Source organism: Pseudorca crassidens, chromosome 3 (assembly GCF_039906515.1).
Source record: "Pseudorca crassidens isolate mPseCra1 chromosome 3, mPseCra1.hap1, whole genome shotgun sequence".
In the NCBI taxonomy this organism is placed as follows: domain Eukaryota; kingdom Metazoa; phylum Chordata; class Mammalia; order Artiodactyla; family Delphinidae; genus Pseudorca; species Pseudorca crassidens.
This window is the reverse complement of record NC_090298.1, coordinates 47,319,477-47,346,922: the sequence shown is the minus strand read 5'-3', so window position 1 is coordinate 47,346,922 and position 27,446 is coordinate 47,319,477. Positions and strand designations below refer to the sequence as shown.

At 40.4% G+C, this 27,446-nt stretch overlaps 1 protein-coding gene across 11 annotated transcripts in view; it reads left to right on the top strand.

Moving 5' to 3' along the window:
• The window catches only part of PDE4D (phosphodiesterase 4D), a 1,449,034-nt gene that overhangs the window by 311,800 nt on the left and 1,109,788 nt on the right, over positions 1–27,446 (top strand). For all 11 annotated transcript variants that reach the window (XM_067730739.1, XM_067730741.1, XM_067730740.1 and 8 more), the window contains one exon: positions 18,831–18,965. In XM_067730739.1, coding sequence (XP_067586840.1) covers positions 18,924–18,965 — 42 coding nt within the window. In that variant the 5' untranslated portion in view covers positions 18,831–18,923. The remainder of the gene's footprint in view (positions 1–18,830; positions 18,966–27,446) is intronic.

The following is a 27,446-nucleotide window of genomic DNA, read 5'->3' as shown; positions in this document are numbered from 1 at the left end:
CCATCAATGTTGTTGTGAATGGCAAAATTTTATTCTTTTTTATGACTAATACTCCAGTTTGTGTGTGTGTGTGTGTGTGTGTGTGTGTGTGTATACACGGCACATCTTCTTTATTCATTTATCTGTTGATGGACACTTAGGTTGCTTCCATATCTTGGTTATTGTAAATAATGCTGCTATGAAGATTGGAGTGCATGTGTCTCTTTAAGTTAATGTTTTTGTTTTCTCTGGATATATACCCAGGAATGCGATTGCTGGATCATATGATAGTTCTATTTTTAATTTTTTGAGGAACCTCCATACTGTTTTCCAAGTGACTATACCAGTTTACCTTCCCACCAACAGTGCAAGAGGGTTCCCTTTTCTCCACATCCTCACCAACACTTGTTATTTCCTGTCTTTTTGATAACAGCCATTCCAATGAGGTGATATCTCATTGTGGTTTTGATTTGCATTTTCCTGATGATTAGTGATGTTGAATATCTTTTCATGTGCCTGTTGGCCATCTGTACGTCTTCTTCAGAAAAATGCCTATTCAGGTCCTCTCCCTATTTTTTTTTAACCAGGTTAAAAAAAATTGTATGAGCTTCTTATGTATTTTGGATATTAACCCCTTAACAGACATATAAGTTGCAAATATCTTTACCCATTCACTAGGTTACCTTTCTGTTTTCTAATGTAAATTCTTCTCCTTCAGGTAATATCTTTTTTTTTTTTTGTATTATACATTCTACTGTTTTGTTTTAACATCATTATTGGAGTATAATTGCTTGACAATGGTGTGTTAGTTTCTGCTTTATAACAAAGTGAAGCAGCTATACATTTACATATATCCCCATATCTTTTCCCTCTTGCATCTCCCTCCCTCCCACCCTCCCTAGCCCACCCCCTAGGTGGTCACAAAGCACTGAGCTGATCTCCCTGTGCTATGCGGCTGCTTCCCAGTAGCTATCCGTTTTACATTTGGTAGTGTATATATGTGCATGCCACTCTCTCTCATATTCATGGTATATGTAGGAGATAGAATCAAGTCAACCCCTTCAGTAGAGTGCCACTTTTTTTTCCAAACAGTTTTCATTCTTATGAAAAGATCTTTAGCTCACTTCATTCCAAAAGAAGGAATTTTAGGATATTACAATATCTTATATCAAAATACTTTTGACTCTATCTCCTACATATACCCTGAATATGAAAGAGGCAGAAAATGTTGAAAATGACTCTCTCTTGGTAGAAGAGCATTATAATCTCTGCCATAATAGATCTTGACTTTGTTGTTTATAACCTTTAATGCCCACAACAAAATGGTTAGAATAGAGAAACTTTGGAACAAAAATAAAAAATCCAAATTAATTTTCTAGCTTCTTTTCTGCAGTTGTTTTAACCTCAACATTAAAAAACACTACTTTTTCCTGTTGATTAAAAATTTGTTCCTTGGCTTCAACTAAAATTAAGAGGCAATGTACAGTTTTCGCTGTCTGCGTGTTAGTGACTCCAGCACAGTGGGCTTGTTCCCTTGAAGGATGATAATAGGTCGTCACTTTGTAAGGGGCAGAGAACCCGTTGGTTTGGGTTTTTACTCCTAGTCATTGGTTTCTTGGTTATTTTAATTTCCTTGTTTATGTTTATTTTAGTTAACATTGAACTTTTTCATTTTGTGCCTTGTTTTGTTGCTGTTTATACAATTTTCAGGCAATGATTCCTTGGGTAGCAATTGTTAATCAGGGAGAGATGATAGCTTGAGGGTACTGAGTTACAGGATGCTAGGATAAAACTTGTTCTATTGAAGCCTCATTAGAAAAGCTTTCATACGCCTGCCTTCGGTGAGATCTGCGTGGTGCTCTGCCAACGGCCCTAGTCTCTTTTAACCTTTTTATTTTGTTTTCTTCAAATTCTAATTGTATCCCATGTAATCTAAACCAATAGCACTACTAGGTCTTAAGATAATTCAGTTATAATTTGTCTCTTTTTTTTTAAGATTTTTCCCCCTTTTCTAAATTAATTAATTAATTACTTTTTATTTTTGGCTGCGTTGGGTCTTCATTGCCGCGTGTGGGCTTTCTCTAGTTGCGGCGAGCGGGGGCTACTCTTTGTTGCCGTGCGCGGGCTTCTCTTGTTGCAGAGTATGGGCTCTAGGTGCACGGGCTTCAGTAGTTGTGGCACTCGGGCTTAGTAGTTGTGGCACACGGGCTTAGTTGCTCCGTGGCATGTGGTACCTTCCTGGACCAGGGATCGAACCCATGTCCCCTGCATTGGCAGGCGAATTCTTAACCACTGCACCACCAGGGAAGTCCCTGTAATTTGTCTTAAGGGAGTTTTTCACAGTGTAGATTTTGCAGGAAAATAAAAGGTAGGATTCATAGCTAACAGATAAATGGAAGCAACTAAAGAACAAAGGGATGTGTTGGTTTAAAAAGAAACTTCTGAAAGGGTCTGGCTCACTGTAACTTTAGAGATGAGAGTTCTACAGCTCAGATTTGGAAAGCTTTACATAATAGAATTCAGGATATATGACGTGGGTGTCTGTTCTTCTCCCTCTCCCTCTTCTTCTCCCCAGCTCCCTTTCTGTCTGCCTCTCTCATCTGTCTGTCCATCCGTCCATCCATCCATCCATCCATCTATCACCTACATAATGTTTTTCTTGTTTTAACTAGAGAGATAGAATAGTGCATGTTCCAGAACTGAGAACATGTTCCACTATGTTTCATCTCATGATGAAAAGTACTGATTATGATTTGTAATGCATCATTTGTAGACCACAGTCTGTGCATACATCCTACAGCCTTCAATGACAGTGCCATTCGAATGCTTCTCAAATTTAAAAGTACTCAGATGGTGGACTTTTACTTTAATCTGATATGGGGCAGGAAAGTATTGAAAAAGCAGAAACCTCAGTGCTTCAGTGAACTCCACCTTCGTTTGTAGGTAGTGAGCTGCTTAAACCAGAGATTTTGTGAAAATTGTCTTGCTGTCATTTTGTTTCCCCACATGATGACTCAGGGGTTTTTGTCCTGAGGCTCTCAATGGATCTGTTATAATTTAGCTGGCAATGACACATCCCAGAGGCTCTTTCCATCTTGGCCTCAGGCCAGCAGACTACGTACCATGCTGTCCTATGATTCACATGACAAAACTGCTCTAGTCACCTCCCACCGCCCAGGCCTGCAGGGCACCATAATGAGGAAGTGGGAGGGATATGGTTAGAAAAGTTGTTGAAAAGAAGCTTCTGTTGTAACTTTCCTACTTCAGCAGGACGCTAAAACCAGAGTAAGGTATTCTCAAGTAACAGACCTTACACTTGTGAGAGATGAATTGGAAAGTCCCTGGCCTTGTATTTATGGGGAAAATGGTATTTTAGGGAGCTGCAATTATTTCAGGTGGGGGAAAGGCCGCAAATCATGGAATCCTAGAAAGAGGTAATTTATTTGCTGCTAAACAGCTCAGCTGGGCTATTTTGAAATACTGGTCAGGGGAAGTGTTGAAAGAGTGGGTGTTTTGGCATTGCCATACCCTTGGAATTGAAGCATTGAGCTACCTAGGAGCCAAATGATGTGCTTTCATTTTCCAAAACATCAGTTATTTTATAATAATTTCGTGCTGAAATCAAAAGTGGCTTGTGTTCTCTTACGTGAGTGTGATCACCTGTATATTATACATTCGAGGGGCATGTACAGAACGTTTTCTGGGTGTGGAGTTCCATAGCCGCCTCCTCTGCAGAGACAGAGGTCTGACCAGATGTGCAAAAGAGATGAAAGGAACTGCCTGGCCGAACTTCCATGTTCCTTTCACTCTACCTGGGGAAGAACATCAGTATATGAAGTGGTATTTGAATAACTTAAAGCAAAGCATTCGCAAGAGCAGAATAACTCGGAACAGACTTTGAAGCCATGAGGCGTATGAATCACTTTCTGCCTCCTCTGGGTCCCACACCAGCTATTCTGAGCCTCTGTCAGAGCACTTACTGTGTTGTGCTGTTCGTCTCTCTCTCCCTCTAGTCTGCGAGCTCCTTGCAGAGAGAGATTTTATCATATTTATCTTTGCATCCCTGGACCCTAGCACAGTTGACTGGGTACCACAAGTGTCTAGTAAATGTCTGGTGAATGAAGAAGAGGGACTGCTGTTATTATTTGGGGGGAGGAGAAGGCAATAGAATGATGGTTTGGGATGGGTATAAACTACAAAGGGAAATATTTGGTTTTTTTTTTTTTAGTGTAGAGACGACATGTGCTTTCCTTCTCATAATTCTAGCCAGGGGAATCAGTTCAGTTTGGCAGAATTCAGTAAAATATATATTGAGGGTATGTTATGTGGTGATCGTGTATACAAACATGAAATGTTATCTACCCTCAAGGGTCTTAGAGTCTAGAATGGCAGTGACAGTGAGACACAGATCATTGCAGTATAACTTGGCATATATGCATTTGGGGGCATTCAGAAGGCATTGTGGGCGGGGAGAGGAGAGGGACCTTGGTCAAGGTTGGCAGTGGGGACCGGGCTGGGGATAGTGGGAGAATCAGGAAACTCTTCCAGGAGGAGGTGACATTTCAGCTGAGTCTTGAAGCAGAAATAGTCAAGTAAAGAAGGAAGGAAGAGGATATAGGGAAGTGGAAGAGGAAAAGAACAAGAACACAGGGGCAGGAAGCAGCACAGAATGTGTGTGGGGACTACAGGTGGTTCAGTATAACAAATGAGTGAAATATGCTGTATGGAGGGACAGCAGGCAGTGTTGATGACAAGGAGGCGTATTACAATGTAGCTGAAATGGTGTAGGTAGAACTCTGAAAGATCGTAGTGGTGGGAAACCTGCAAAGAGAGGATAGAGCTGAGCAATCTTTGCCAGGTACTCTGGCAGGACGTGACCACTGATTGAGCACAGGTGAACAGGGAGTGGGAGAGGCTCAGGATTTTGGCTGGGGTAGCTGGGCGGATGGTGGTACCAGTAACTGAGAGGGACAAGATACAAGAAGGAATGTATTTGGGAGTGAAGAAAGAAAAAATATTGAGTTCATACACGGACATGTTGTATTTGAGATGTTTGTGGATCTTCCAAGTGGAGACATCTGGCAGGCTTTCAAATGCATAAATTTGAAGCACAAGAGAATCAGGGTATGAGAGAGGATCACACTTTATATACAACTTTAATCTTGCTCTTTTCATTTAACATCATAGCAGAATTTTCTCTTGTAATTAAAATATCTTATAAAAACCTATTTTTAGCTGCATGGTACACCATGAGGTTTCTTGTATTTTATTTGGCTATTCCGTTACTACTGGACATCTAAATTGTTTCCAAATTTTTATAATTATGATTAGCAATGCTACTAATGCCTTTGCATATTTCATGTTACTTCCTGAATTACTATGTCAAAATATACAACACCATTATAGTTTATGGTACTTTATTATCAAACTCCTTTCCAAAGAATTATGTTAGTTTGAATCTGATAAGTAATATATGAATTGCATATTTCATCATATAAACACCACTACCAAGCATTTTATTTTAAAAAACTTAATTCTGCTGATTTGTAAGCAACACAAGCAAAAACCTTGAGATTTTAATTTTCATCTCTTTCGTAAATACTGAGGTTGAATATTTTCCACATTTTGATATACTTTTATTTCCAGTTTTATACTGCTTATTAATTTAAATGCTCATGTTTTTCTTATGGATTTATACTTCTATTTTTTTTTTTTTTTTTTTTTTTTTTTGCGGTACGCGGGCCTCTCACTGTTGTGGACTCTCCAGTTGCAGAGCACAGGCTCCGGACGTGCAAGCTCAGCGGCCATGGCTCACGGGCCCAGCCGCTCAGCTGCATGTGGGATCTTCCCGGCCCGGGGCACGAACCCGTGTCCCCTGCATCGGCAGGCGGACTCTCAACCACTGCGCCACCACGGAAGCCCTATACTTATATTTTTAAAATATATTTTGTTAAGTGGTTGCTGAGTGTTCAACACTATGTTAAACACTATAGAAAGGGCAAAAGGAATGATAACGAATTACTCTCAACCTTTAGAATTCGTATTTTACAATCATATAACCTGCAGCGTGGAAAAGGCATTAAAATGTACTTTTTTCAACCCCCAGTTGAGGAAGCAAAAATTAAACCTATAAAACAATTAGTGAAAAAAATGGAAGATAGTATATGATTTTGTGGTGCAACATAGCCTTTATTGTCAGAATTCAGAGACAGCAGAAAACTGTGTGACTTGGAGCCACAGGGCAAATTGTCATTAAAAGGTAGAACTTTTGCGGGACCTCGAAGAATAGAAAAATTCGGAAAGGTGGAGGATAGAAGAACACTAAGAATGTGTACATAGGGATAGGAGATGGAAATGCACATGGCTAAGGTGTTGGAGGGATTAGACCATTCAGACGAGGGTGGATGGTTTGTGTTGGGGAATAGAGTGTGAGACAAGGTCAGACTAAAGATGTAAATCACACATTACCTGGGTCCTCTGATTGAAACACCTCTGGGTCCATGCAGAGGTCACTGAAGGGGCCCACCCTCCAGAGCAGGAGCTGTGACCTGGTAATACAGCGCCATCCTTGTGTTGTAGGTGGATTGCACTGACTCTAGCAAGAACCAAGTTGTTGAGCTTTGCTGGGCACACTGAAAGGGGTAGGTGGGTTGGCCTACGGAGCAAGTTTAAAGAGAACCACTGCACAGGGCAGATTCATCAGCTGGACAGAGCACTGGACACAGTGCAGAAGCCTCAGTCTAATTCCTGCCTTGTCCCAGGAGGTAGCTCTGTGATCTTAGGCAGATTATGTACATTCTTATACCTCAATTTCCCCATCATACTGTGAACTCTTTCTAGATTCTACAGCTTCTAGCAGGCGCTCAGATAACAGACAGCCTCCACAGGGTACCCTAGAAAAAAGGAGATATAAATAGCAGGAAACTACTATGGTAATGTTTAGATCTGGACTAAGAAGGTGCCCTTTCTCTTAATTCACAACTTTAGAAAGTAGAACTCTACGTTCTTCCTTTGTCTCTATCACAGATTTAGCAGAGGGACACTGGGGCAAATGTCTAAGTTACCCACCTTATGTGTGGGGAGGGAAAATTAGTGGGCACTTAGGAGCTATGGCAAAAACTCAAACTTTCATGAAAAGTCTGATTTTTATCCCCTCATAGGCTTCTTTTCTTTTAATGTTTGTAGTATTTAGTTCTTGCATTGCTGCCTCCTAATTTCTTGCCTGCACGGATTTTGGTGGATGATTCTTGGTAAATTGAGCTTGTTTTTATTGCAGTTCATTGTGACTGTCTTTTATAGTGATCAGACGTTTTTGCGGAGCACAGACTCTGGACGCGCAGGCTCAGCGGCCATGGCTTACGGGCCCAGCCTCTCCGCGGCATGTGGGATCTTCCCGGACCGGGGCACGAACCCGTGTCCCCTGCATCGGCAGGCGGACTCTCAACCACTGCGCCACCAGGGAAGCCCTGATCAGACCTTTTTTCTTTTTTCATATGTGCCATATCTAGCATTTTTCTTTCTAGATTAGAATCTAGTCAAGGAAAGAGAATGCCTATCCTGTTTTTACTTTCATGTCTATTTTATGCAGCCGTAGACAAATCTATCTTGATGAGGTAGAGAAGACATTAAATCGGAGAAAAATATATTATCCCTTGATCATTCATAGGCAACTGCACCCTAATAATCCTTTCTCCCTGAATCTAGAAAGTTTGGTGGATATCTGAGAGATTAGTACACTACCAGGCACATATGAGATGCTCAATAAATGTATATTTTAAATTAATGCATTTGAGTGGCTTTATAATTCAGCAATCACAACATACATTATCAAGCAGAAGAAAAAATTAGTTCCAAAGGAGGTAAAGAATAAAAAAAAATTCCTCTGAAATATATAAAATACACTTACTAGCCTCTCTAGTATTTGCAGATAGTTAGAACCCTTTTCCACTCATATTTAGAGTGCATTGACACATTTGATGTTTAAATGAATAGAATTAACTGACATTTGCAGGGAACTTTATATCTTCCAGAAAACTTTCTCAGACATTATCTAATTCACCCCCATAATAACCCCATGAGTTGGGTTGTAGAAATATTGTTATCTTTACAGAGAAGCAAGTAAGTGGTAGAAGAAAAAAGATAAGGGATTTTCCTAACGCCATCCAGCTTGTGTATACGACTCAGTGATGCAAGTGGAACCAATTTCTTCTGATGCCCAGTTCAGGAGGCTGACCGGTGAGGTGTACGGTGAGGCGTTTCCACTCTATAAATCCTCAGTCTCTAGGAAAGATCCTGTTTTAACTCCCTTTCCTTGCATCGAAGTAGCAAAATTTATCCCCATGCTCCAGCTCAGATTCTGTCTCTGAATGTGCCAGCACCCTGTACCTGACTTAGATGCTCTCTTCATTTTTATTTCTGAAGTGTTTTCTCTGCAGGAGCCGACTCTTCTTTCTCCCTAATTAACTTTTATGTGGAAACTCCTCTAGTAATGAAATTGCCTGTGCGGGTCTTCCCCCACCTGGTTGGCTTTTTAGTGCACCTGGAGGGAGAAAGCATTTCTGCTGTCTCACTGCATGATCTTTGCTGAGGCAGGAATTTGTAGGAGCGAAGATAACTGCCTTCCTGAGAGGAGACCTTTTTTATCAAACATTCTTTTGTTTAGGTTCAGCTTTGATGCTTGCAAAGGTTACCACTTTTTGATAATTAAAATGCATTGGTTCATTTGTATCTTTTTTTTTTTTTAGATTCCACATATAAGCGATATCATATATTTACAAAACAGGAATAGACCCACAGACATAGAAAACAAATTTAGGATTACCAAAGGGGAAAGCAGGGGGGAAGGATAAATTATAACTTTGGGATTAACAAATACAGATTACTATATGTAAAATAGATAAATAACAAGGACCTAATTACAGCACAAGGAACTATATTCAGTATCTTGTAATAACCTATAATGGAAAAAAATCTGAAAAAGAATACCTATATCTCTATCTATCTATCTATCTATCTATCTGAGTCACTGTGCTGTACAACTGAAACTAACACAACATTGTAAATCGACTACATTCCAATAAAAAAATGCATTGGTCCATGATTTTGGCAGCAAAGCAAGATGTCAGGGTAGGCAAAAACATGGACTTTGAAGTCAGACAAATCAGGTTTGAATCCTGGTTCTGCTACTATTTACTGGGCAGTTTACTTCTTGGAGCTCTTTTGTGCAATGGGGATAATAACAGTATCTATCTCAAGAGTTGTTGGGAGGATTAAAGATAAATGATAGATGTTTTTCTTCCGATGAGATGAGATATCAGAAAAGTACCGTCTTCTTCATAGACTGCAGATCAGATTTTCATGTCCCCTCCAGCTCCACCCTTCTCCCTGCCCGACCCTAGCAGGCTTTTTGCCCTGGGAGGTGTACCCTACACTGAGGTGCAGGCAGCAGCTTTCTTTGCCCTCTGGCTTTGTTGCATTTACCTGATGGGGAGTCCCGGCAGGACATCAGAGGGATGGAGGAGAGTGAAATGAAGTTCATTCCCTCATCTCTTTCCCTTCAGGGTCACCTGAGGCTAGCTGCATCCCAGATAATAACCTCCCTTCTCAAGGGAGCCCACTCTATGACTGTCTCCTCCTAGGGACTATTGACCCATCCCTCTCCTTGTCCCTTTAGGCTGCGGTGGTAATAACTCCATTATTGCTAGCTCCAGCTACTTCACCATCCTTCGTGGATTCCTCTATTCTACGCACATCTTTTAAGATTGTCTCTTTACTAAACCCTCCTTAAATGATCCTAATATGAGTGTGCTATCTGTTACTCATGGGACCTGAACGGATACATTATTTATTACTGCTTAATTGAAAGTATATTTGCCCAAGATTCTTTTATTTAAAAGAGTTTGGAACTTCTAGGGGAAAAATGTGTGGTTGCTTGTCATTTGATATTAAGAGGAGAAAAATGTAGTAATGATGGACGATGACAATGATAATGATGGTGATAGTCAAGCATTGTCTATGTGACAACTGTACTCCTCGACACTGCTGTATACACGTTAGTTCATTTAAACTCAAACACACATGAGTATATATATATTTTTTCTTTTTGGGGTACGTGGGCCTCTCACTGTTGTGGCCTCTCCCGTTGCGGAGCACAGGCTCCGGACGCGCAGGCTCAGCGACCATGGCTCACAGGCCCAGCCGCTCCGCGGCATGTGGGATCTTCCCGGACCGGGGCACGAACCCGTGTCCCCTACATCGGCAGGCGGACTCTCAACCACTGCGCCACCAGGGTAGCCCGAGTATTTCTTTTTTGACCACATATAAATAACACTTTATTTGGAGATTAACCTCTCATCAGAAGAGATCAACCATGAGAGGCCTCATGGCAAAGGCCTTCTGACTCATCTTCCTGATACCCTCCCATGGTCCACTGTCCATACAACATCCAGAATGATCTGGATTACTCGAATCCAGATTATAATTATCTGGATTATTTGGGCCACTTAAAGTTTAAGTCAGATCATATCCTTCCCCTGCTCAGAATCCTCCCATAGTTTCTCATCACATTTATTTTTAAATTTTTATTTATTTATATTTTAATTTTTTAAAAAAATTATTTGTTTTATTTATTTTTGGCTGCCTTGGGTCTTCATTGCTGTGTGTGGGCTTTCTCTAGTTGCAGTGCACGGTCTTCTCATTGTTGTGGCTTCTCTTGTTGTGGAGCATGGGCTCTAGTAGTTGTGGCATGCGGGCTCAGCCCCGTGGCTCATAGGCTCAGCAGCTGTGGCTTGTATGCTCTAGAGCACAGGCTCAGTAGTTGCAGCATGCAGGCTCAGTAGTTGTGGCTCGCGGGCTCTAGAGTGCAGTCTTAGTAGTTGTGGCGCAAGGGCTTAGCTGCTCCACAGCATGTGGGATCTTCCCAGACCAGGGCTCGAACCTGTGTCCCCTGCGTTGGCAGGCAGATTTTTTTTTTTTTTAACATCTTTATTGGAGTATAATTGCTTTACAATGGTATGTTAGTTTCTGATTTATAACAAAGTGCTTCAGCTATACATATACATATATCTCCATATCTCTTCCCTCTTGTGTCTCCCTCCCTCCCACCCTCCCTATCCCACCCCTCTAGGTGGTCACAAAGCACCGAGCTGATCTCCCTGTGCTATGTGGCGGCTTCCCACTAGCTATCGTTTTTACATTTGGTAGTGTATATATGTCCATGCCACTCCCTCACTTTGTCCCAGCTTACCCTTCCCCCTCCCCATTGTCATCAAGTCCCTTCTCTAGTAGGTCTGCGTCTTTATTCCCAACCTGTTCCTAGGTTCTTCATGACCATATATATATATATATTTTTAGATTCCGTATATATGTGTTAGCATATGGTATTTGTCTTTCTCTTTCTGACTTACTTCACTCTGTATGACAGACTCTAGGTCCATCCACATCACTACAAATAGCTGAATTTCGTTTCTCTTTATGGCTGAGTAATATTCCATTGTATATATGTGCCACATCTTCTTTATCCATTCATCTGTTGATGGACACTTAGGTTGCTTCCATGTCCTGGCTACTGTAAATGGAGCTGCAATGAACATTGTGATACATGACTCTTTTTGAATTATGGTTTTCTCAGGGTATATGCCTAGTAGTGGGCTTGCTGGGTCCTATCGTAGTTCTATTTTTAGTTTTTTAAGGAACCTCCATACTGTTCTCCATAGTGGCTGTATCAATTTACATTCCCACCAACAGTGCAAGAGGGTTCCCTTTTCTCCACACCCTCGCCAGCATTTATTGTTTGCAGATGTTTTTTTTTTTTTTTGCGGTACGCGGGCCTCTCACTGCTGTGGCCTCTCCCGATGCGGAGCACAGGCTCCAGACGTGCAGGCTCAGCAGCCATGGCTCATGGGCCTAGCCACTCCACGGCATGTGGGATCTTCCCAGACCGGGGCACAAACCCGTGTCCCCTGCATGCGCAGGCAGACTCTCAACCACTGTGCCACCAGGGAAGCCCCTGTTTGTAGATTTTCTGATGATGGCCATTCTGACTGGTGTGACATGATATCTCATTGTAGTTTTGATTTGCATTTCTCTAATAATTAATGATGTTGAGCATTCTTTCATGTGCTTGTTGGCAATCTGTATATCTTCTTTGGAGAAATGTCTATTTAGGTCTTCTGCCCATTTTTGGATTGGGTTGTTTGTTGTTTTTGATACTGAGCTTCATGAGCTGCTTGTAAAATTTGGAGATTAACCCTTGGTCATTTGCTTCATTTGCAAATATTTTCTCCCATTCTGAGGGTTGTCTTTTCATCTTATTTGTGTTTTCCTTTGCTGTGCAAAAGCTTTTAAGTTTCATTAGGTCCGATTAGTTTATTTTTGGTTTTATTTCCATTTCTTTAGGAAGTGGGTCAAAAAGGATCTTGCTGTGATTTATGTTATACAGTGTTCTGCCTATGTTTTCCTCTAAGAGTTTTATAGTGTCTGGCCTTACATTTAGGTCTTTAATCCATTTTGAGTTAATTTTTGTGTATGGTGTTAGGGAGTGTTCTAATTTCATTCTTTTACATGTAGCTGTCCAGTTTCCCCAGCACCACATATTGAAGAGGCTGTCTTTTCTTCATTGTATATCCTTGCCTCCTTTATCAAAAATAAGGTGACCATATGTGTTTGGGTTTATCTCTGGGCTTTCTATCCTGTTCCATTGATCTATATTTCTGTTTTTGTGCCAGTAACATACTGTCTTGATTACTGTAGCTTTGTAGTCTTGTCCGAATACAGGGAGCCTGATTCCTCCAGCTCCGTTTTTCTTTCTCAAGACTGCTTTGGCTATTCGGGGTGTTTTGTGTTTGCATACAAATTGTGAAATTTTTTGTTCTAGTTCTGTGAAAAATGCCATTGGTAGTTTGATAGGGATTGCATTGAATCTGTAGATTGCTTTGGGTAGTATAGTCTTTTTTCACAATGTTGATTCTTCCAATTCAAGAACATGGTATATCTCTCCATCTACGTGTATCATTTTTAATTTCTTTCATCAGTGTCTTATAGTTTTCTGAATACAGGTATTTTGTTTCCTTAGGTAGGTTTATTCCTAGGTATTTTATTCTTTATATTGCCGTGGTAAATGGGAGTGTTTCCTTAATTAAACTCTCTTTCTTTTGATTTCCATTTGCATGTAATATCATTTTCCATCCCCTCACTTTCAGTCTGTATGTGTCCCTAGGTGTGAAGTGGGTCCCTTGTAGACAGCATACATAAGGGTCTTGTTTTTACATCCATTCAGCCAGTCTATGTCTTTTGGTTGGAGCATTTAATCCATTAACTATTAAGGTAATTATCGATATGTATGTTCCTATTACCATTTTCTTAATTGTTTTGGGTTTGTTATTGTAGGTCTTTTCCTTCTCTTGTGTTTCCTGCCTAGAGAAGTTTCTTTAGCATTTGTTGTAAAGCTGGTTTGGTGGTGCTGAATTCTCTTAGCTTTTGCTTGCCTGTAAAGGTTTTAATTTCTCCATCGAATCTGAATGAGATCCTTGCTGGGTAGAGTAATTTTGGTTGTAGGTTTTCCCCTTTCATCACTTTAAATATGTCCTGCCACTCCCTTCTGGCTTGCAGAGTTTCTGCTGAAAAATCAGCTGTTAACCTTATGGGGATTCCCTTGTATGTTATTTGTCATTCTTCCCTTGCTGCTTTTAATATATTTTCTTTGTATTAAATTTTTGACAGTTTGATTAATATGTGTTTTGGCATGTTTCTCCTTGGATTTATCCTGTATGGGACTCTCTGCACTTCCTGGACTTGATTAAGTATTTCCTTTCCCATATTAGGGAAGTTTTCAACTATAATCTCTTCAAATATTTTCTCAGTCCCTTTCTTTTTCTCTTCTTCTTCTGGGACCCCTATAATTTGAATGTTGGTGCATTTAATGTTGTCCCAGGTCTCTGAGACTGCCCTCAATTCTTTTCATTCTTTTTTCTTTATTCTGCTCTGCAATAGTTATTTCCACTATTTTATCTTCCAGGTCCCTTATCCGTTCTTCTGCCTCGGTTATTCTGGTATTGATTCCTTCTAGAGAATTTTTTATTTCATTTATTGTGTTGTTCATCATTGTTTGTTTGCTCTTTAGTTCTTCTAGGTCCTTGTTAAACGTTTCTTGTATTTTCTCCATTCTATTTCCAAGATTTTGGATCATCTTTACTATTATTACTCTGAATTCTTTTTCAGGTAGACTGCCTATTTCCTCTTCATTTGTTTGGTCTGATGGGTTTTTACTTTGCTCCTTCATCTGCTGTGTGTTTCTCTGTCTTCTCATTTTGCTTAACTTACTGTGTTTGGGGCCTCCTTTTTGCAGGCTGCAGGTTCGTAGTTCCCTTTGTTTTTTGGTGTCTGCCCCCAGTGGCTAAAGTTGGTTTAGTGGGTTGTGTAGGCTTCCTGGTAGAGGGGACTAGTGCCTGTGTTCTGGTGGATGAGGCTGGAATTTGTCTTTCTGGTGGGCAGGTCCACGTCTGGTGGTGTGTTTTGGGGTGTCTGTGACCTTATTATGATTTTGGGCAGCCTCTCTGCTAATGGGTGGGGTTGTGTTCCTGTCTTGCTAGTTGTTTGGCATAGGGTGTCCAGCACTGTAGCTTGCTGGTCTTTGGGTGGAGCTGGGTCTTAGCATTGAGATGGAGATCTCTGGGAGATTTTTGCCATTTGATATTATGTGCAGCTGGGAAATCTCTGGTGGACCAATGTCCTGAACTTAGCTCTCCCACCTCAGAGGCACAGGTCTGATGCCCAGCCAGAGCACCAAGACCCTGTCATCCACATGACTCAGAATAAAAGGGAGAAAAAAAGAAAGAAAGAAAGAAAAAAATAAAATAGCATCAAGTTATTAAAATAAAAAAATGAAAATAATTATTAAAAAATTTAAAAAATATTAAAAAGTAATAAAGAGAAAGAGAGAACAGAGCAACCAAACCAAAAAAGAAATCCACCAATGATAACAAGCGCTAAAGCTATAAGTAAAAAAAAAAAAAAGACAGATCCCTAGGACAGATGGTAAAAGCAAAGCTATACAGACAAAATCACACACAGAAGCATACACATACACACACACAAAAAGAGAAAAAGGAAACAAATATATATATTGTTGCTCCCAAAGTGCACCACCTTAATTTGGGATGACTCGTTGTCTATTCAGGTATTGCACAGATGCAGGGTACATCAAGTGGATTATGGAGATTTAATCCGCTGCTCCTGAGGCTGCTGGGAGAGATTTCCCTTTCTCTTCTTTGTTCGCACAGCTTCCGGGGTTCAGCTTTGGATTTGGACCCGCCTCTGCGTGTATGTTGCGCGAGAGCGTCTGTTCCCGCTCAGACAGGACGGGGTTAAAGGAGCAGCCGATTCAGGGGCTCTGGCTCACTCAGGCCAGGGGGAGGGAGGGGCACGGATGCGGGGCGAGCCTGCGGCGGCAGAGGCCGGCGTGACGTTGCAGCAGCCTGAGGCGCGCCATGTGTTCTCCCGGGGAAGTTGTCCCTGGATCACGGGACCCTGGCAGTGGCGGGCTGCACAGGCTCCCGGGAGGTGAGGTGTGGAGAGTGACCTGTGCTTGCACACTGGCTTCTTGGTGGCGGCAGCAGCAGCCTTAGCGTCTCATGCCCGTCTCTGGAGTCCGCGCTGATAGCCGCGGCTCGTGCCCGTCTCTGGAGCTCCTTTAAGCGGCGCTCTGAATCCCCTCCCCTCGCGCCCCAGGAAACAAAGAGGCAAGAAAAAGTCTCTTGTCTCTTCGGGAGCTCCAGACCTTTTCACGGGCTCCCGGCTAGCTGTGGCGCACTAGCCCCTTCAGGCTGTGTTCACGCCACCAACCCCAGTCCTCTCCCGGCGCTCCGACCGAAGCCCGAGCCTCAGCTGCCAGCCCCCGCCCGTCCTGGCGGGTGAGCCGACAAGCCTCTCGGGCTGGTGAGTGCAAGTCGGCACCGATCCTCTGTGTGGGAATCTCCCCGCTTTGCCCTCCGCACCCCTGTTGCTGTGCTCTCCTCCGCGACTCCGAAGCTTCCCCCCTCCGCCACCAGCAGTCTCCGCCGCAAAGGGGCTTCTAGTGTGTGGAAACCGTTCCTCCTCCACAGCTCCCCCCCACTGGTGCAGGTCCCATCCTTATTCTTTTGTCTCTGTTTTTTCCTTTTTCTTGTGTCTTACCCAGGTACGTGGGGAGTTTCTTGCCTTTTGGGAGGTCTGAGGTCTTCTGCCAGTGTTCAGTAGGTGTTCTGTAGGAGTTGTTCCACATGTAGATGTATTTCTGATGTATTTGTGGGGAGGAAGGTGATCTCCATGTCTTACCCTTCTGCCCTCTTGAAGCTCCTGCACACATGAGTGTTATTATCTCTCTTTTTCAGATCTGGAAAAAGCTCAGAGAGGTTAAGTAACTTACCTAATACTACACAGAATGCCATTGGAGAGTTGAAATTCTAACCTGTCTATTTGGTTTCAAGATCCATACTCTTAGCAAGGCCTTGCTGCCTCCTAGGTAAACAGGCTGAGAAGGGCCATCACTTTAGCCAACAGTTTTCAGTTAAATCCCTTTGTCTATTCAGATTTCTACAGGTTCTAAATTCCTATAGGAAAGTACCTCTTAATGATGGTCTTTAAATATGTCAAGGAAAATTTGTTAAAAACCTGATTAATTCAGCAAATCTTACCAGGTCAAATCCATCATTTGTCTGATTTGACTGATTAGTTAATTTAAAACCACTGAGTCACTAGTCCACTGGGGCAACTATTCTATGGTTACCCTTAAGGGTACTCATTAAATAATGAATAATTAAATATTTCAAATGAGTTTTTCTCTGATAGTGTGTAAGCTTCCCACAGCATTTAGCTGATTTTTTCCCCCTCCCTAGATATGTAATATTTGGTTCACAGTTTATATTATTTCTGTTCACTTCTTAAATTGATCTAGGTGAATAACATAATTTCACATTTTCTGAGAACTTATGAAATGCTTGGCATTATAACTAATCAGTAAAGATGACTAAATTCCTGGAGGTATAGTAGTTGAGAACTTAGCATTTGTGGGTCAACTCCTCCCTCCAATCCCCACTCGCTTAAGCAAAATCCATGCATACTCAAAGAAATTATTTTTATTCTAACAACTCACATTTGATTGTGTATTTTTCTCTAACCTCAGGAAGCGTTTTCATCAACCCCAGAAACAGGCTTTCTTCCTCACTGCCATTTGGGTCCCCAAGTCGTATCTAGGGATATTCTTAGCAAAAGTAAATTCTATTTCTCTGCCTCCAGCTCCACTTTGCTGTTGTGGGATCTCTGGCCTCCTTAAAGGCATCTCCCTTTTATCTTCATAAATCTTGAGGGGTGACTCACACGTGTTCAGACAAATCTTTGAGCCTTGAGAGGGCGCTACTGCGGGTTGCTGGGTGAAGGTCCCTGTCCGCTCCCGTGGGGACCACTGGGTTCTCGTGCTGCTTTAGGCTGGCCTCCCCCAGGGGCCCACACAGACGCTGTGTTCCCCTGGAGTCCTCTCTCCTTTAGTTTTTGTATGTTTTTTTTAAAAGTCTGTATAGTTATTTTGTTTTATGTTTTTCAGTGTGTAACTCACACTACTTTGCACTTTGATATTTTTCAATCATTTGAGCAAAACAAACTTTTTCAGACCTTGCTCACTGTTACTGTTTTCCTTCAATCTCAGACACAAGTCTTCTGAGAAGCTTAGAACAAATCTAAGTGACAGAACTACATGCTGTTAGGACCAGTCTATACGTACAATGTCAGAGTTCTTGTGGTTTTTTCAGGCCTGCCTGCCTCATCCTCTTTCCCTCAGAGTAGCTTCTTTGGCAAAAGGCACTTCAACACAAATGCAAATACGCCCTATAAGTATGTAAATCATGTCCAGATATAGCTGAATATCAGAAATGAACACAACACATCTAACTATTCTATGTGCTCTTTCTTCGAAGCTCAAAACAGAATTTTCTTTTTAATGTCTGGCGAAAGTGAAGGTTAGGCAATGAGGATATCATATTCATGTGGCAACTGCTGTAGAATAATTCTTTAATGGTTGCTGCTTGACTAGGTAAACAGTTTCTCTCAACCGTTCCTTGCATCCTCTTTGAACCGAAGGGGTATGTTTACACTAAGTTTACTGAAGAGCCACTGGAATGTCTTCCATGTACTGTAGATTATCGCTAATGAAGCAAGAGACCATTATGCGGTGGTCAGAGGGCTTGCAGATGTAGGTAAAATTCCAGCAGTGAACAAAGCTAACTTAGCGATCCCTTAATGCTGCGGTCCCCAGCATTTTTGGTACCAGGGACGGGCTTCGTGGAAGACAGTTTTTCCATGGAAGAGGGTGGGGGAATGGCTCAGGCGGTAATGCAAGCCATGGGGAGCAGCAGATGAAGCTTCGCTCGCTGGCCCGCCACTCACCTCTTGCTGTGCGGCCTGGTTCCTAGCAGGCCGTGGAATGGTACCACGGCCTGGGGGTTGGGGACCCCTGCCTTAGTGGAAAATTGAGGGGTCCGTAGCTATACCAGCCAGATCAGCACATACACAAATCAGTATGCATTTTCATTTCATACGTGTAAGTTTAGGTCGTGGCTACCATACCTTTTTTTTTTTCATCCACTAGAAATGTACATTTGAATGTTTAATGAGAAACAGATGGTGCCTGATTTCTCTAACTTACATTTAACAAAAACTGTTTTGGAAATGTTGCTCGTGTATACTTTTACTGCTTTAAACACAGCACCATTTTAACCTGTTTTGATGAATAATTGAAGAATTACTGTCCTACTCTAAGACAGCATTTCAGAGCATGTGTTAATCATATACTTGATTAAACATTTCCTTGCCTTTCTCTTCAGAATGCCAATTGGCTTTTGAGTGGATAATTGTTGCAGTGAGAGCAGTGACGTTGAAAACAACTATTGCCTGTTTGAATTACTTAAAGCACCACCATGAAAAGAAATACCTGTGATTTGCTTTCTCGGAGCAAAAGTGTAAGTACTTTTTGTTTTCATTTATTTTCTAAAACTGTGTACCCACAACTTTTTACTGTTTTCTTTTGGATTTTAATACTGTGCTTTCATGATGAGACTTGTGAGAAACCCTTGGTTAACTTTCAGTTCTCTGACTGTAGCAGCTTATTAACAAATGAAGACTTGTTTGTCTCTGTGGCCTGGTTGACATTTGATGGGAATTCTCTTTCAGCCAGTTTATATGCCTTACCATTCATTTGTATGTGCCTACTGGTATGATATTGGAAACCCTGATTTTTGGATGCATGCAGAAAATATAAAAAGTTGAAACTGAGGAAATTTATGTCTTGAATATCAAACTTTCTGGGCAAGTTCAAAAGGATAAATTGAACTTACATCTAGGTACTTCAGTCAATCACATTCTGCAAGTTCATGTACATGATGAATAATGTGAATACTTAATCGGTGGGTCATCACTTCCATGAGCTTTCTACCATGGCATGTGTCTTTAATCCTCTAATCTCCTCCTTTAAATTGTTTTTTGGGTTTTTTTTTAGTGAAAGTCCTCAAGGCCCTGATGGAGATTAAGTCTTATTTCCACTCAGTGTTCTTAAGGTGCCCAAGTGGTGATAATTTCTAGATTTCTATTAGCTTATGAAAGAGAGCATAAGCAAATAGAGCAACTCAAAGAAAGCTACACAAGGCAGGGATGAAAGTAGACTGTTAATTTCCATCAGGCAAGCTCTAAGAACATGTCCCTTTGTTCATTTACCCAAGGGGAAAAAAGGCATCTAAACAGATGTAGTTATGACGTAGGAACATTCATTTGAAGGCATGAGAGAAACCACAAATGCAAACACATTTCTCTAGTACGGGAACGCTTTGTGTTACAACCAGTGATTCTATGGTGATGGCCCAAGGCCATTTTTAATTCTTTCTATAGAATTAATTACCATCAAGCTTTTAAGGGTGAGCAATGCAGGAGTAATGGGGAGGGAAGTATAGTACCCGTAGGGTTTTTTAAAAAATGAGGATGTACCCAGAAGTATGCCAGTTCTTGGACTGAGTACTGACCCTGTTTAATAACCAACCAAGGAAATTCAACAAATTCTGAGAGAATGTCCAAATTCATTTTTTTTACTTGTTGGTGTTTAGTTGTATGGATTATTGTGTAAAATCAAGGGCCATGGCATGGAGCCTGGAATTCCTTCTATTATCATAGAGCTGCTCATTGTAATGCGAGGTGACCTGCATACAAATTACCAAACTGCAAACACATCTTTCTGTTACTGAGCTTTTCTTATTATAAGTTAAATTTGAAAGCAAACCATACATATAATACTTCCTTCTTTTATTAAATTTCAGAAACATGTGATGTGAAAAATATGTATAAAGGTGAAAGGGAGAATATTTTGAATAATTAAAAATATATTATTAAACATTTCCCTGTTCTTGGAGGAAAATATTCTAAAGGCAAATGATTAACTGAGCTGTGACTTTAAGGACCTCCGAGTACTTCATGATGCTAGATTTCCTATTTATATTTGCTTTATGCAAAAATTTTCATCTTGGTGGAAAGGCTCATGCTTCCCAGATTAAGAGAATCTGAGTTACATACACTTGTCCAAATGTAAACAGTAGAGCTCTCATTTCACTGCTTCTTAGCTTCTTGAAAATCCACTAGCATAAAGAAAGTGCTTCCACTTAATTAAATGACTCTAAGCAGATTACTGTTTATCCGAGAAAAGAGCCAGACTTTTTGCCTAGTGAGAATTTGTCACTTTAGAGGTTTTTTTTTTTTTTGCTATACGCAGGCCTCTCACTGTTGTGGCCTCTCCCGTTGCAGAGCACAGGCTCTGGACGCGCAGGCTCAGCGGCTATGGCTCACGGGCCCAGCGGCCCTGCGGCATGTGGGATCTTCCCGGACCGGGGCACGAACCCGTGTCCCCTGCATCGGCAGGCGGACTCTCAACCACTGCACCACCAGGGAAGCCCAGAGTTTTAAAATTTTATTTTGCACTGGTTTAAGAATGTCACCCTTAAGTCTTTGCCATAACAGAGACCAAAATTGTGCACTTAGAAGTAGATATTTCCTGTTTTTGATGAGGAAGGTTGAAAGAATTAATTTGATTTAGAATCTGAGAATGTTTTTCTTTGGCATTATGACATTTAAAAATCCAAACAGAATGTTCTAAGTGTTAAAATGGGCTCTGCTCCTCCCTGTGTGTCTCTATGTATCTTGCTTCTGTCATTGTGAAAACTTAAGGAACATGAAAGAGGAGGGGGAAAAAAAACCGTCTTTAGACAGTCACCTTATTTGTTCTTGAACATTTAAAGCAGTGTTCATATTTTTCTCCTCTCATTCAAGACCTGGTACAGTGTCCTTTTTAATGACAAATGCTCTGAATTCTTCCTTTATTTGGAAGGGATCCATGAAAAATCTTAACTATAAGAATATAAACAAACCACTTTTTACTTAAAACAACATTTTGCTGGTTTTGGAGGATAATTTGTGGTTGCAGTGGGTACAAAAGGGAGGAACTGGGCATATGGACAGTACCAAAGTGAGGCATGGCCCCATTGGCTACCGCAAGCAGAAGGTTCTCCCGTAAGTTCTGTGGTATGAAGGCCTTACCTCTTTTTAAAGTTTTCAAGCCACCTCTTATTGGACTGGCATTTTATTTTTGCAGGTATAATTAAAGTTCTAACATGACAGCTGTTGCGTTTCATACCTCTTGGGGTGCTTAAGACTATATTTTTTTCCGGGTGTTGGTTCTCTGTCCAAAAGGGCAGAGCTCAAACAGATTTCTCTCTGTGTTAACCTCAGGAAGTGTCTTTGCCATCTATGTAATCTGGGGGCAATTCTTGCTGTTCTGACTTTTGCTTCAGTGGGACTGAACAAGTGACATTTGCACAACAATTAGAAAATTTAAAATTTTAGTGTAAAACCATTTTATCTCAAAATAACGATTGGTAAAATGAGGTTTGGTGAGTTATTACTCTCCTATAAGTTTCATAGCTGGAAAATCCCATGTACAAGGGATGCTTTATTTTTATTTACTATTCTGAATCATAACGGATCAACTGATTTCTCTATTTAAAACTTGCCTTCTGCCTCAGATATGTTTTCATGAAGCCATTTAATCTAGAGCAGCATTTAGTTGTAAACATCTAGAATTTTTTTTCCCCTGCTACCTGCATAGCATAGCAATTTAGGACAGAGACAGAATAGTTAGCATAGAATATCCTTTCTGAGGCTGTTAGAAAGTTTTATGAAAGCACTTGTAGCAACAACTCTGTTTTTAATTAAACAGTTTAATTTGCTACAGTGGTCACTACTCTACCCCAGCCCTTTAGTGACCTGAGTTAACTCTGTTGACTCTTTTCAATCCATTGGTTCCAAAGGGAAAGGAGCCATTTACAGTGACCCTATCATCACATCTGTGACTCAAGCTTTCCTTGGCATTTCTCCAGTGAAATATTAACATAGTATGACTCTTCCAAGGTTAAAAATTTAACTCTTGAAGCTTGTACTTCTGTTGAAAATAATTTTTAAAATAATAGATTTACTAGTCTTTGTATTCAGAATAATAATCATGATCTCCCAACATTAGGTTCTGGCATTTTTCAATATGGATATACTTTCACTGATCTAGCTTTTTATTGTCTACCTGGTATAAGGGAGCTGATGTGATATAGTACAGCAATCTCCAATGTGGCTTTAAAAAGAAAATATTAGGAATTCTATTTATATTTACCTTTTACTGTCATCTGTTTTCAAAATCAGTATCGTTTAGAGATCACTGGTGCAGTGAAAATAGAATAGTTGTTGAGTTCAGAGATGTGGAGTCAATCCCCAGATCCACTGGTGTTTAAAGATCTGACTGTTAGTAAATTACTTAATTTTTTTTGAACCTTAGTGTCTTTATCTGTAAGATAGAAAAAATATCATAATGAAGGTGAAAACACCTATCACATAATAAGTTGCTTGATAAATTCTCTCTATTTTGAGGTTTGCAGTGCTTTTTTGTAGCTACAGAGCAGAGTGATAGTATCTGGCCCAGAAATGGATCAAATGGAAATGCCTGGAAATGAAGCAAGTTCTGCTCACTAAAGGGGTTCAAGTCTAGCTTCCAAGACCATTTAGTCAATATCTATATCATGTTAAAGATTCAGACATAAGATGGGTGGTTAAACTAGGTAAGAGTTCTGTTTTCTATCAGTTATGAGTTTCTTTGATTCTAGGTCATGTTGTACCGTTCATAAAACTGAATTGAAAATCAGTTCCCAGGTAAATATAAAATCAAAGCATTGGGGCAAAAAGAGTATATTATCAGCTCAGGCTGCCATAACAAAATACTGCAGACTACGTGGCTTAAATAAGAGAATTTCATTTTCTCACAATTCTGGAGGCTGAAGTCCAAGATCAAAGTGCTGGCTGATTTGGTCGCTGGTAAGAGCTCTCTTACTGGCCTTCTCACTGTGTCCTCATGTGGTAGATGAGAGAGAGCAAGCTCTCTGGTGTCTCTTCTTATAAGGGCACTAATCCCATCATAAGGACCCCACCTCATGAGCTCATCTAACCCTGATTACCTCACAAAGGCCCCACCTCCAATATAATTACATTGGGGGTTAGGATTTCAACATGCGAATTTTGGAGGACACAAGTATTCAGTCCATAACAGTGAATCTGATAATTTTAAGGGACGATATTAGTAAGTGACTGTGATATTGGTGGCTGATATTCTGGAGTCCACATATTCTCCCAACTGGATAACACTGAAAACTATCCAGTTAACACGTTTCTCTTCATTTCCTATTTTCTAGATTTTATGTTAGGGAAACTCAGTGATGATTTTTGAGGTTCCAATCAGCTCTTCGTAGACCTTAGGAGCTAATTTTAATTTTACTTAAAATATTTTTCCTCCCTTTACTATTCCTATTTTGCTTATTTTATACTGTTTGTTCTTAACATCCAATCCAGTAACATAAGTCTCCAAAGTACCTTCTCCTGTCAGTGGGTTTACCAGTTGAGCTAACTTTTTAGAGGTTTGTAAATTTCAGACCTGATTATCTCTGAGCCACCCCAGTTCTCTCTATCAATGCCACTGCTTTTATGCTAACCAGGAATGAGAAGTAAAGGTACAGACAAGGGGAGAGGCACATAAAATTGTCTATACTGATAGTGTATTTTTAAATCAGGGGTTATTTAAAAAAATTTTTTAAGTACTTTTCCTTATAATATCTCTGTTGGTATTCTCTCAACTCATGAATTTTTATAGACCTTCCCATCTAGAGAATGAACTGGATAAATTTTCATTTTTCATTAATCAACTCTCTTATGTATTGGATTCTAATATATCTTGTAGTATTTTACATTAAATTCTCAGTTTCTTAGTACCTTGTACCATTTTCTTCCTACCAGTTTGGAGAGATTTACGGTATCTTCTGCTCAATAGGATTTGTTGGTTTCTTGACAAAATTGCCCTCTATTTGACTTAGGATTCTTTCGGATGCTCTACACTTGGATAAAATTGTCATTCACTAGATGTCTGTTAATTGATGTTCCCTGTTCTTTTTTGATAGAATTGTTGTTTAGTATTTATTCAAAACTGGAAGCAAATCCTGGGCTGTTTGGAGGGCACCGAGTATCTGGGAAGTATTTAGCATTCTGAATTTAAAGCCCATCTAAATGGGCTTCCAGTTTTGAGACCAGGAGCCAGGAGCCCACCTGGTGAAGTATGCCCAGCAGGCTTCCTGGAATCTCCTCTTTTCACAAAAGACTTTAGATGTCCAAAATTTGTAAACCAAATGAATCTTTTTCTTAAAAAATAATGTTTTCCAGTTGTACTTTTACATTGCTGAGTTTTGAGAAGCAACTGCTCTTTTAATGGCCCAGGCTGAGATATTTATGCCATTTCATTCCATTGGTGCCTACTTGGAGAGGGGAGACTGAAAAGAAATTTAGAAAAAATGATACATTTTGTTAGGGCACTTCAGAGGTATCTGCATGTGATTGTCCCTCACAATTACTCTGTAAGACTGATTATTCTGGGGGCTTTATGGTTCAAGTAAAAATAATGGATCCCTTTCCAGACTGGCCTCCTTTCTCTGCTATATCCACCACCACCTAAGGATGAGATTGAAAGAATTGGAGCAGCTTAGAATCCTGATGAAGTTAAGTATATAGAAACTGGATTTTTCACTGCTGGTCTCTCTTTAAGTCCAAAGAAGGTCGGAGGAGATACTATTGGTAAAGACGCTTTGAAACTTGCAAAGTACAAAGCAAAACTAAAATAATATTCTTGCTTGTGTCTTTGTTAGCAGTAAACTGAAATGAGAACTTGTAGTTTCAGAGGTTTTATTCCTTTGGTCATTTACTCCTGCCTTCATGCTTGTGCTCTTTCTTTACAAAATTCAAAAAATATTTATTTAATGGCTACTGTGTGTTAGGAACTGTGCTTGCTAGGTTCTGGGTATCCAATGGGGAGTAAGATACATATGGTCTCTACTCTTATAGAGCATATTTGACAACTCAATTTCTAACTTTTATAATATTCTATTTATTATTTCATCCCCCCACCCCACCCTGACTGCCCAAGCCTGTCCCACCTTAATCTTTAATTCTTCCTAGGGATGCTGAAGTCGTATCCCTCTTACACCTCTGTGTACTTGTTTTTTGCATCCTGGGTATCCCCTTTGTCAGGATATTTTAAACTGTGAATAATGTGCCATGCTTGTCAATTACGCTCATTGTTTCAGAAACATAGATTATTTTCAAGTGGTTAAAAAGAATTTTTCTCAGATAATCAACAATAGTGCAAGAATAGCCGAGTATAAATGAATGTGAGTATGGAGGAAAGGTCTGAAAGAGTAGGGGCTGACCAGCCACCATTTGCTCTGAAATCAATCACATGACAATTTTAGCGGCCACAGTCAATCATTACATTGTTGCCTTTGAAAACCACCTCCACTTTTTTTCCCCCTGATATTGTGATGTGTTTGCTATTTCATTTTTGGACACTTTCGAGTTGGCGTTGAATTCTGAATGATTATATCCAAGAAATAATTGCCTGTATTGTACTTCACCATGTAAACATCAAAGATACATAAAAATGGAGAGAAGTTTTGTTGAGTTGATGATAAATATTAAGGAATGAGGCGTACAAATAATATTGCTCTGTAACAAAGTGAAATTAAGAAAAAAAGCATAATAATTTGGTGAAGCTTTCTATTAATAGTATATTGCTCCAGAAAAAAAATGTTTACTTATAAAGGCCACTTAATTTTAATTAAAGCCAGTTTTCTTTTTCTTAAGTTAGAGTTAGATATCATTTTTTATTATTAAAATGGCCACCTATAAGCAAGTATTTTGAAGGTTAAAAAGGATGTCAGTTAAACTTATCAATGTGTTTACACAGTTTCCCAAGGTAAGTGCTTTCAAAGTCAGCCCAGGGATGGTCCTTAAGGTCCTGAGTTATAGTCCAGGTTTTGCCACTTTGTATCTATGTCCTGGTAGGGGAAGGAGGATGAGAAAACCATAAATCATTAGATTATTATCAAGTGCTCTCAATATCTACTATGATTGTTTCAAGGGTAAAGTGAGAAAACAGTATTGAAAGCATGTTGCAAAATAAAAATAAACAAAAAGCCAAACCAACCAAGCAAAAACACCCCCAAAGGGCTTCCCTGGTGGTGCAGTGGTTGAGAGTCCGCCTGCCGATGCAGGGGACTACAGGTTCGTGCCCCGGCCCGGGAAGATCCCACATGCTGTGGAGCGGCTGGGCCCGTGAGCCATGGCCGCTGAGCCTGCGCGTCCGGAGCCTGTGCTCCGCAACGGGAGAGGCCACAACAGTGAGAGGCCCACGTACCGCAAAAAAACAAAACAAAACAAAACAAAACACCCCCAAATAAACCTTCACTTTTATTGTTAGAAAAAGTCATTCTTAACAGTTCACACGTTTCCCTAAGTTGTGTATATTAAAGGCCTTTATGCCACGGCCAAGAATGGTTAATGGTTATGTAGTTAGAGCCTCTGACCTTGCTTCCTAGTTCCTTCTATTGCCTAGATTGGTCACACACCACACACATGGAATTTGGGGTACAGATCCAGTATTAGCACAAGCACTGGGAAGAAGACATTTAGCTTATAACTCTCTTATGGTCGTATCTGTCCTCCCTGCAAACTCCTTACTATTATGGAAGCCTGGACTTCAGTGTTGGCAATAATGCTTCTGTGCTAGTGATTTGGCCATGTTTATAGCCCTCAGCCTCCTGAATTTAATTCAGTCAACAATATTTATTAAGCCCTCACCAACTATTAGACGGTACTACAGCAGTCATACCCCATGGAGCTGCACACCAAATGATACCCCAGAAGTTTGGATAATTAACAGTCCACCAATTCACTTCCAGATTGAGATTTAAGCTCTTCAGAGAATCTGGCTCACTGAGCATTAAAAACCAAATGTATTACAACTACTCAAACAATAATACCACAGT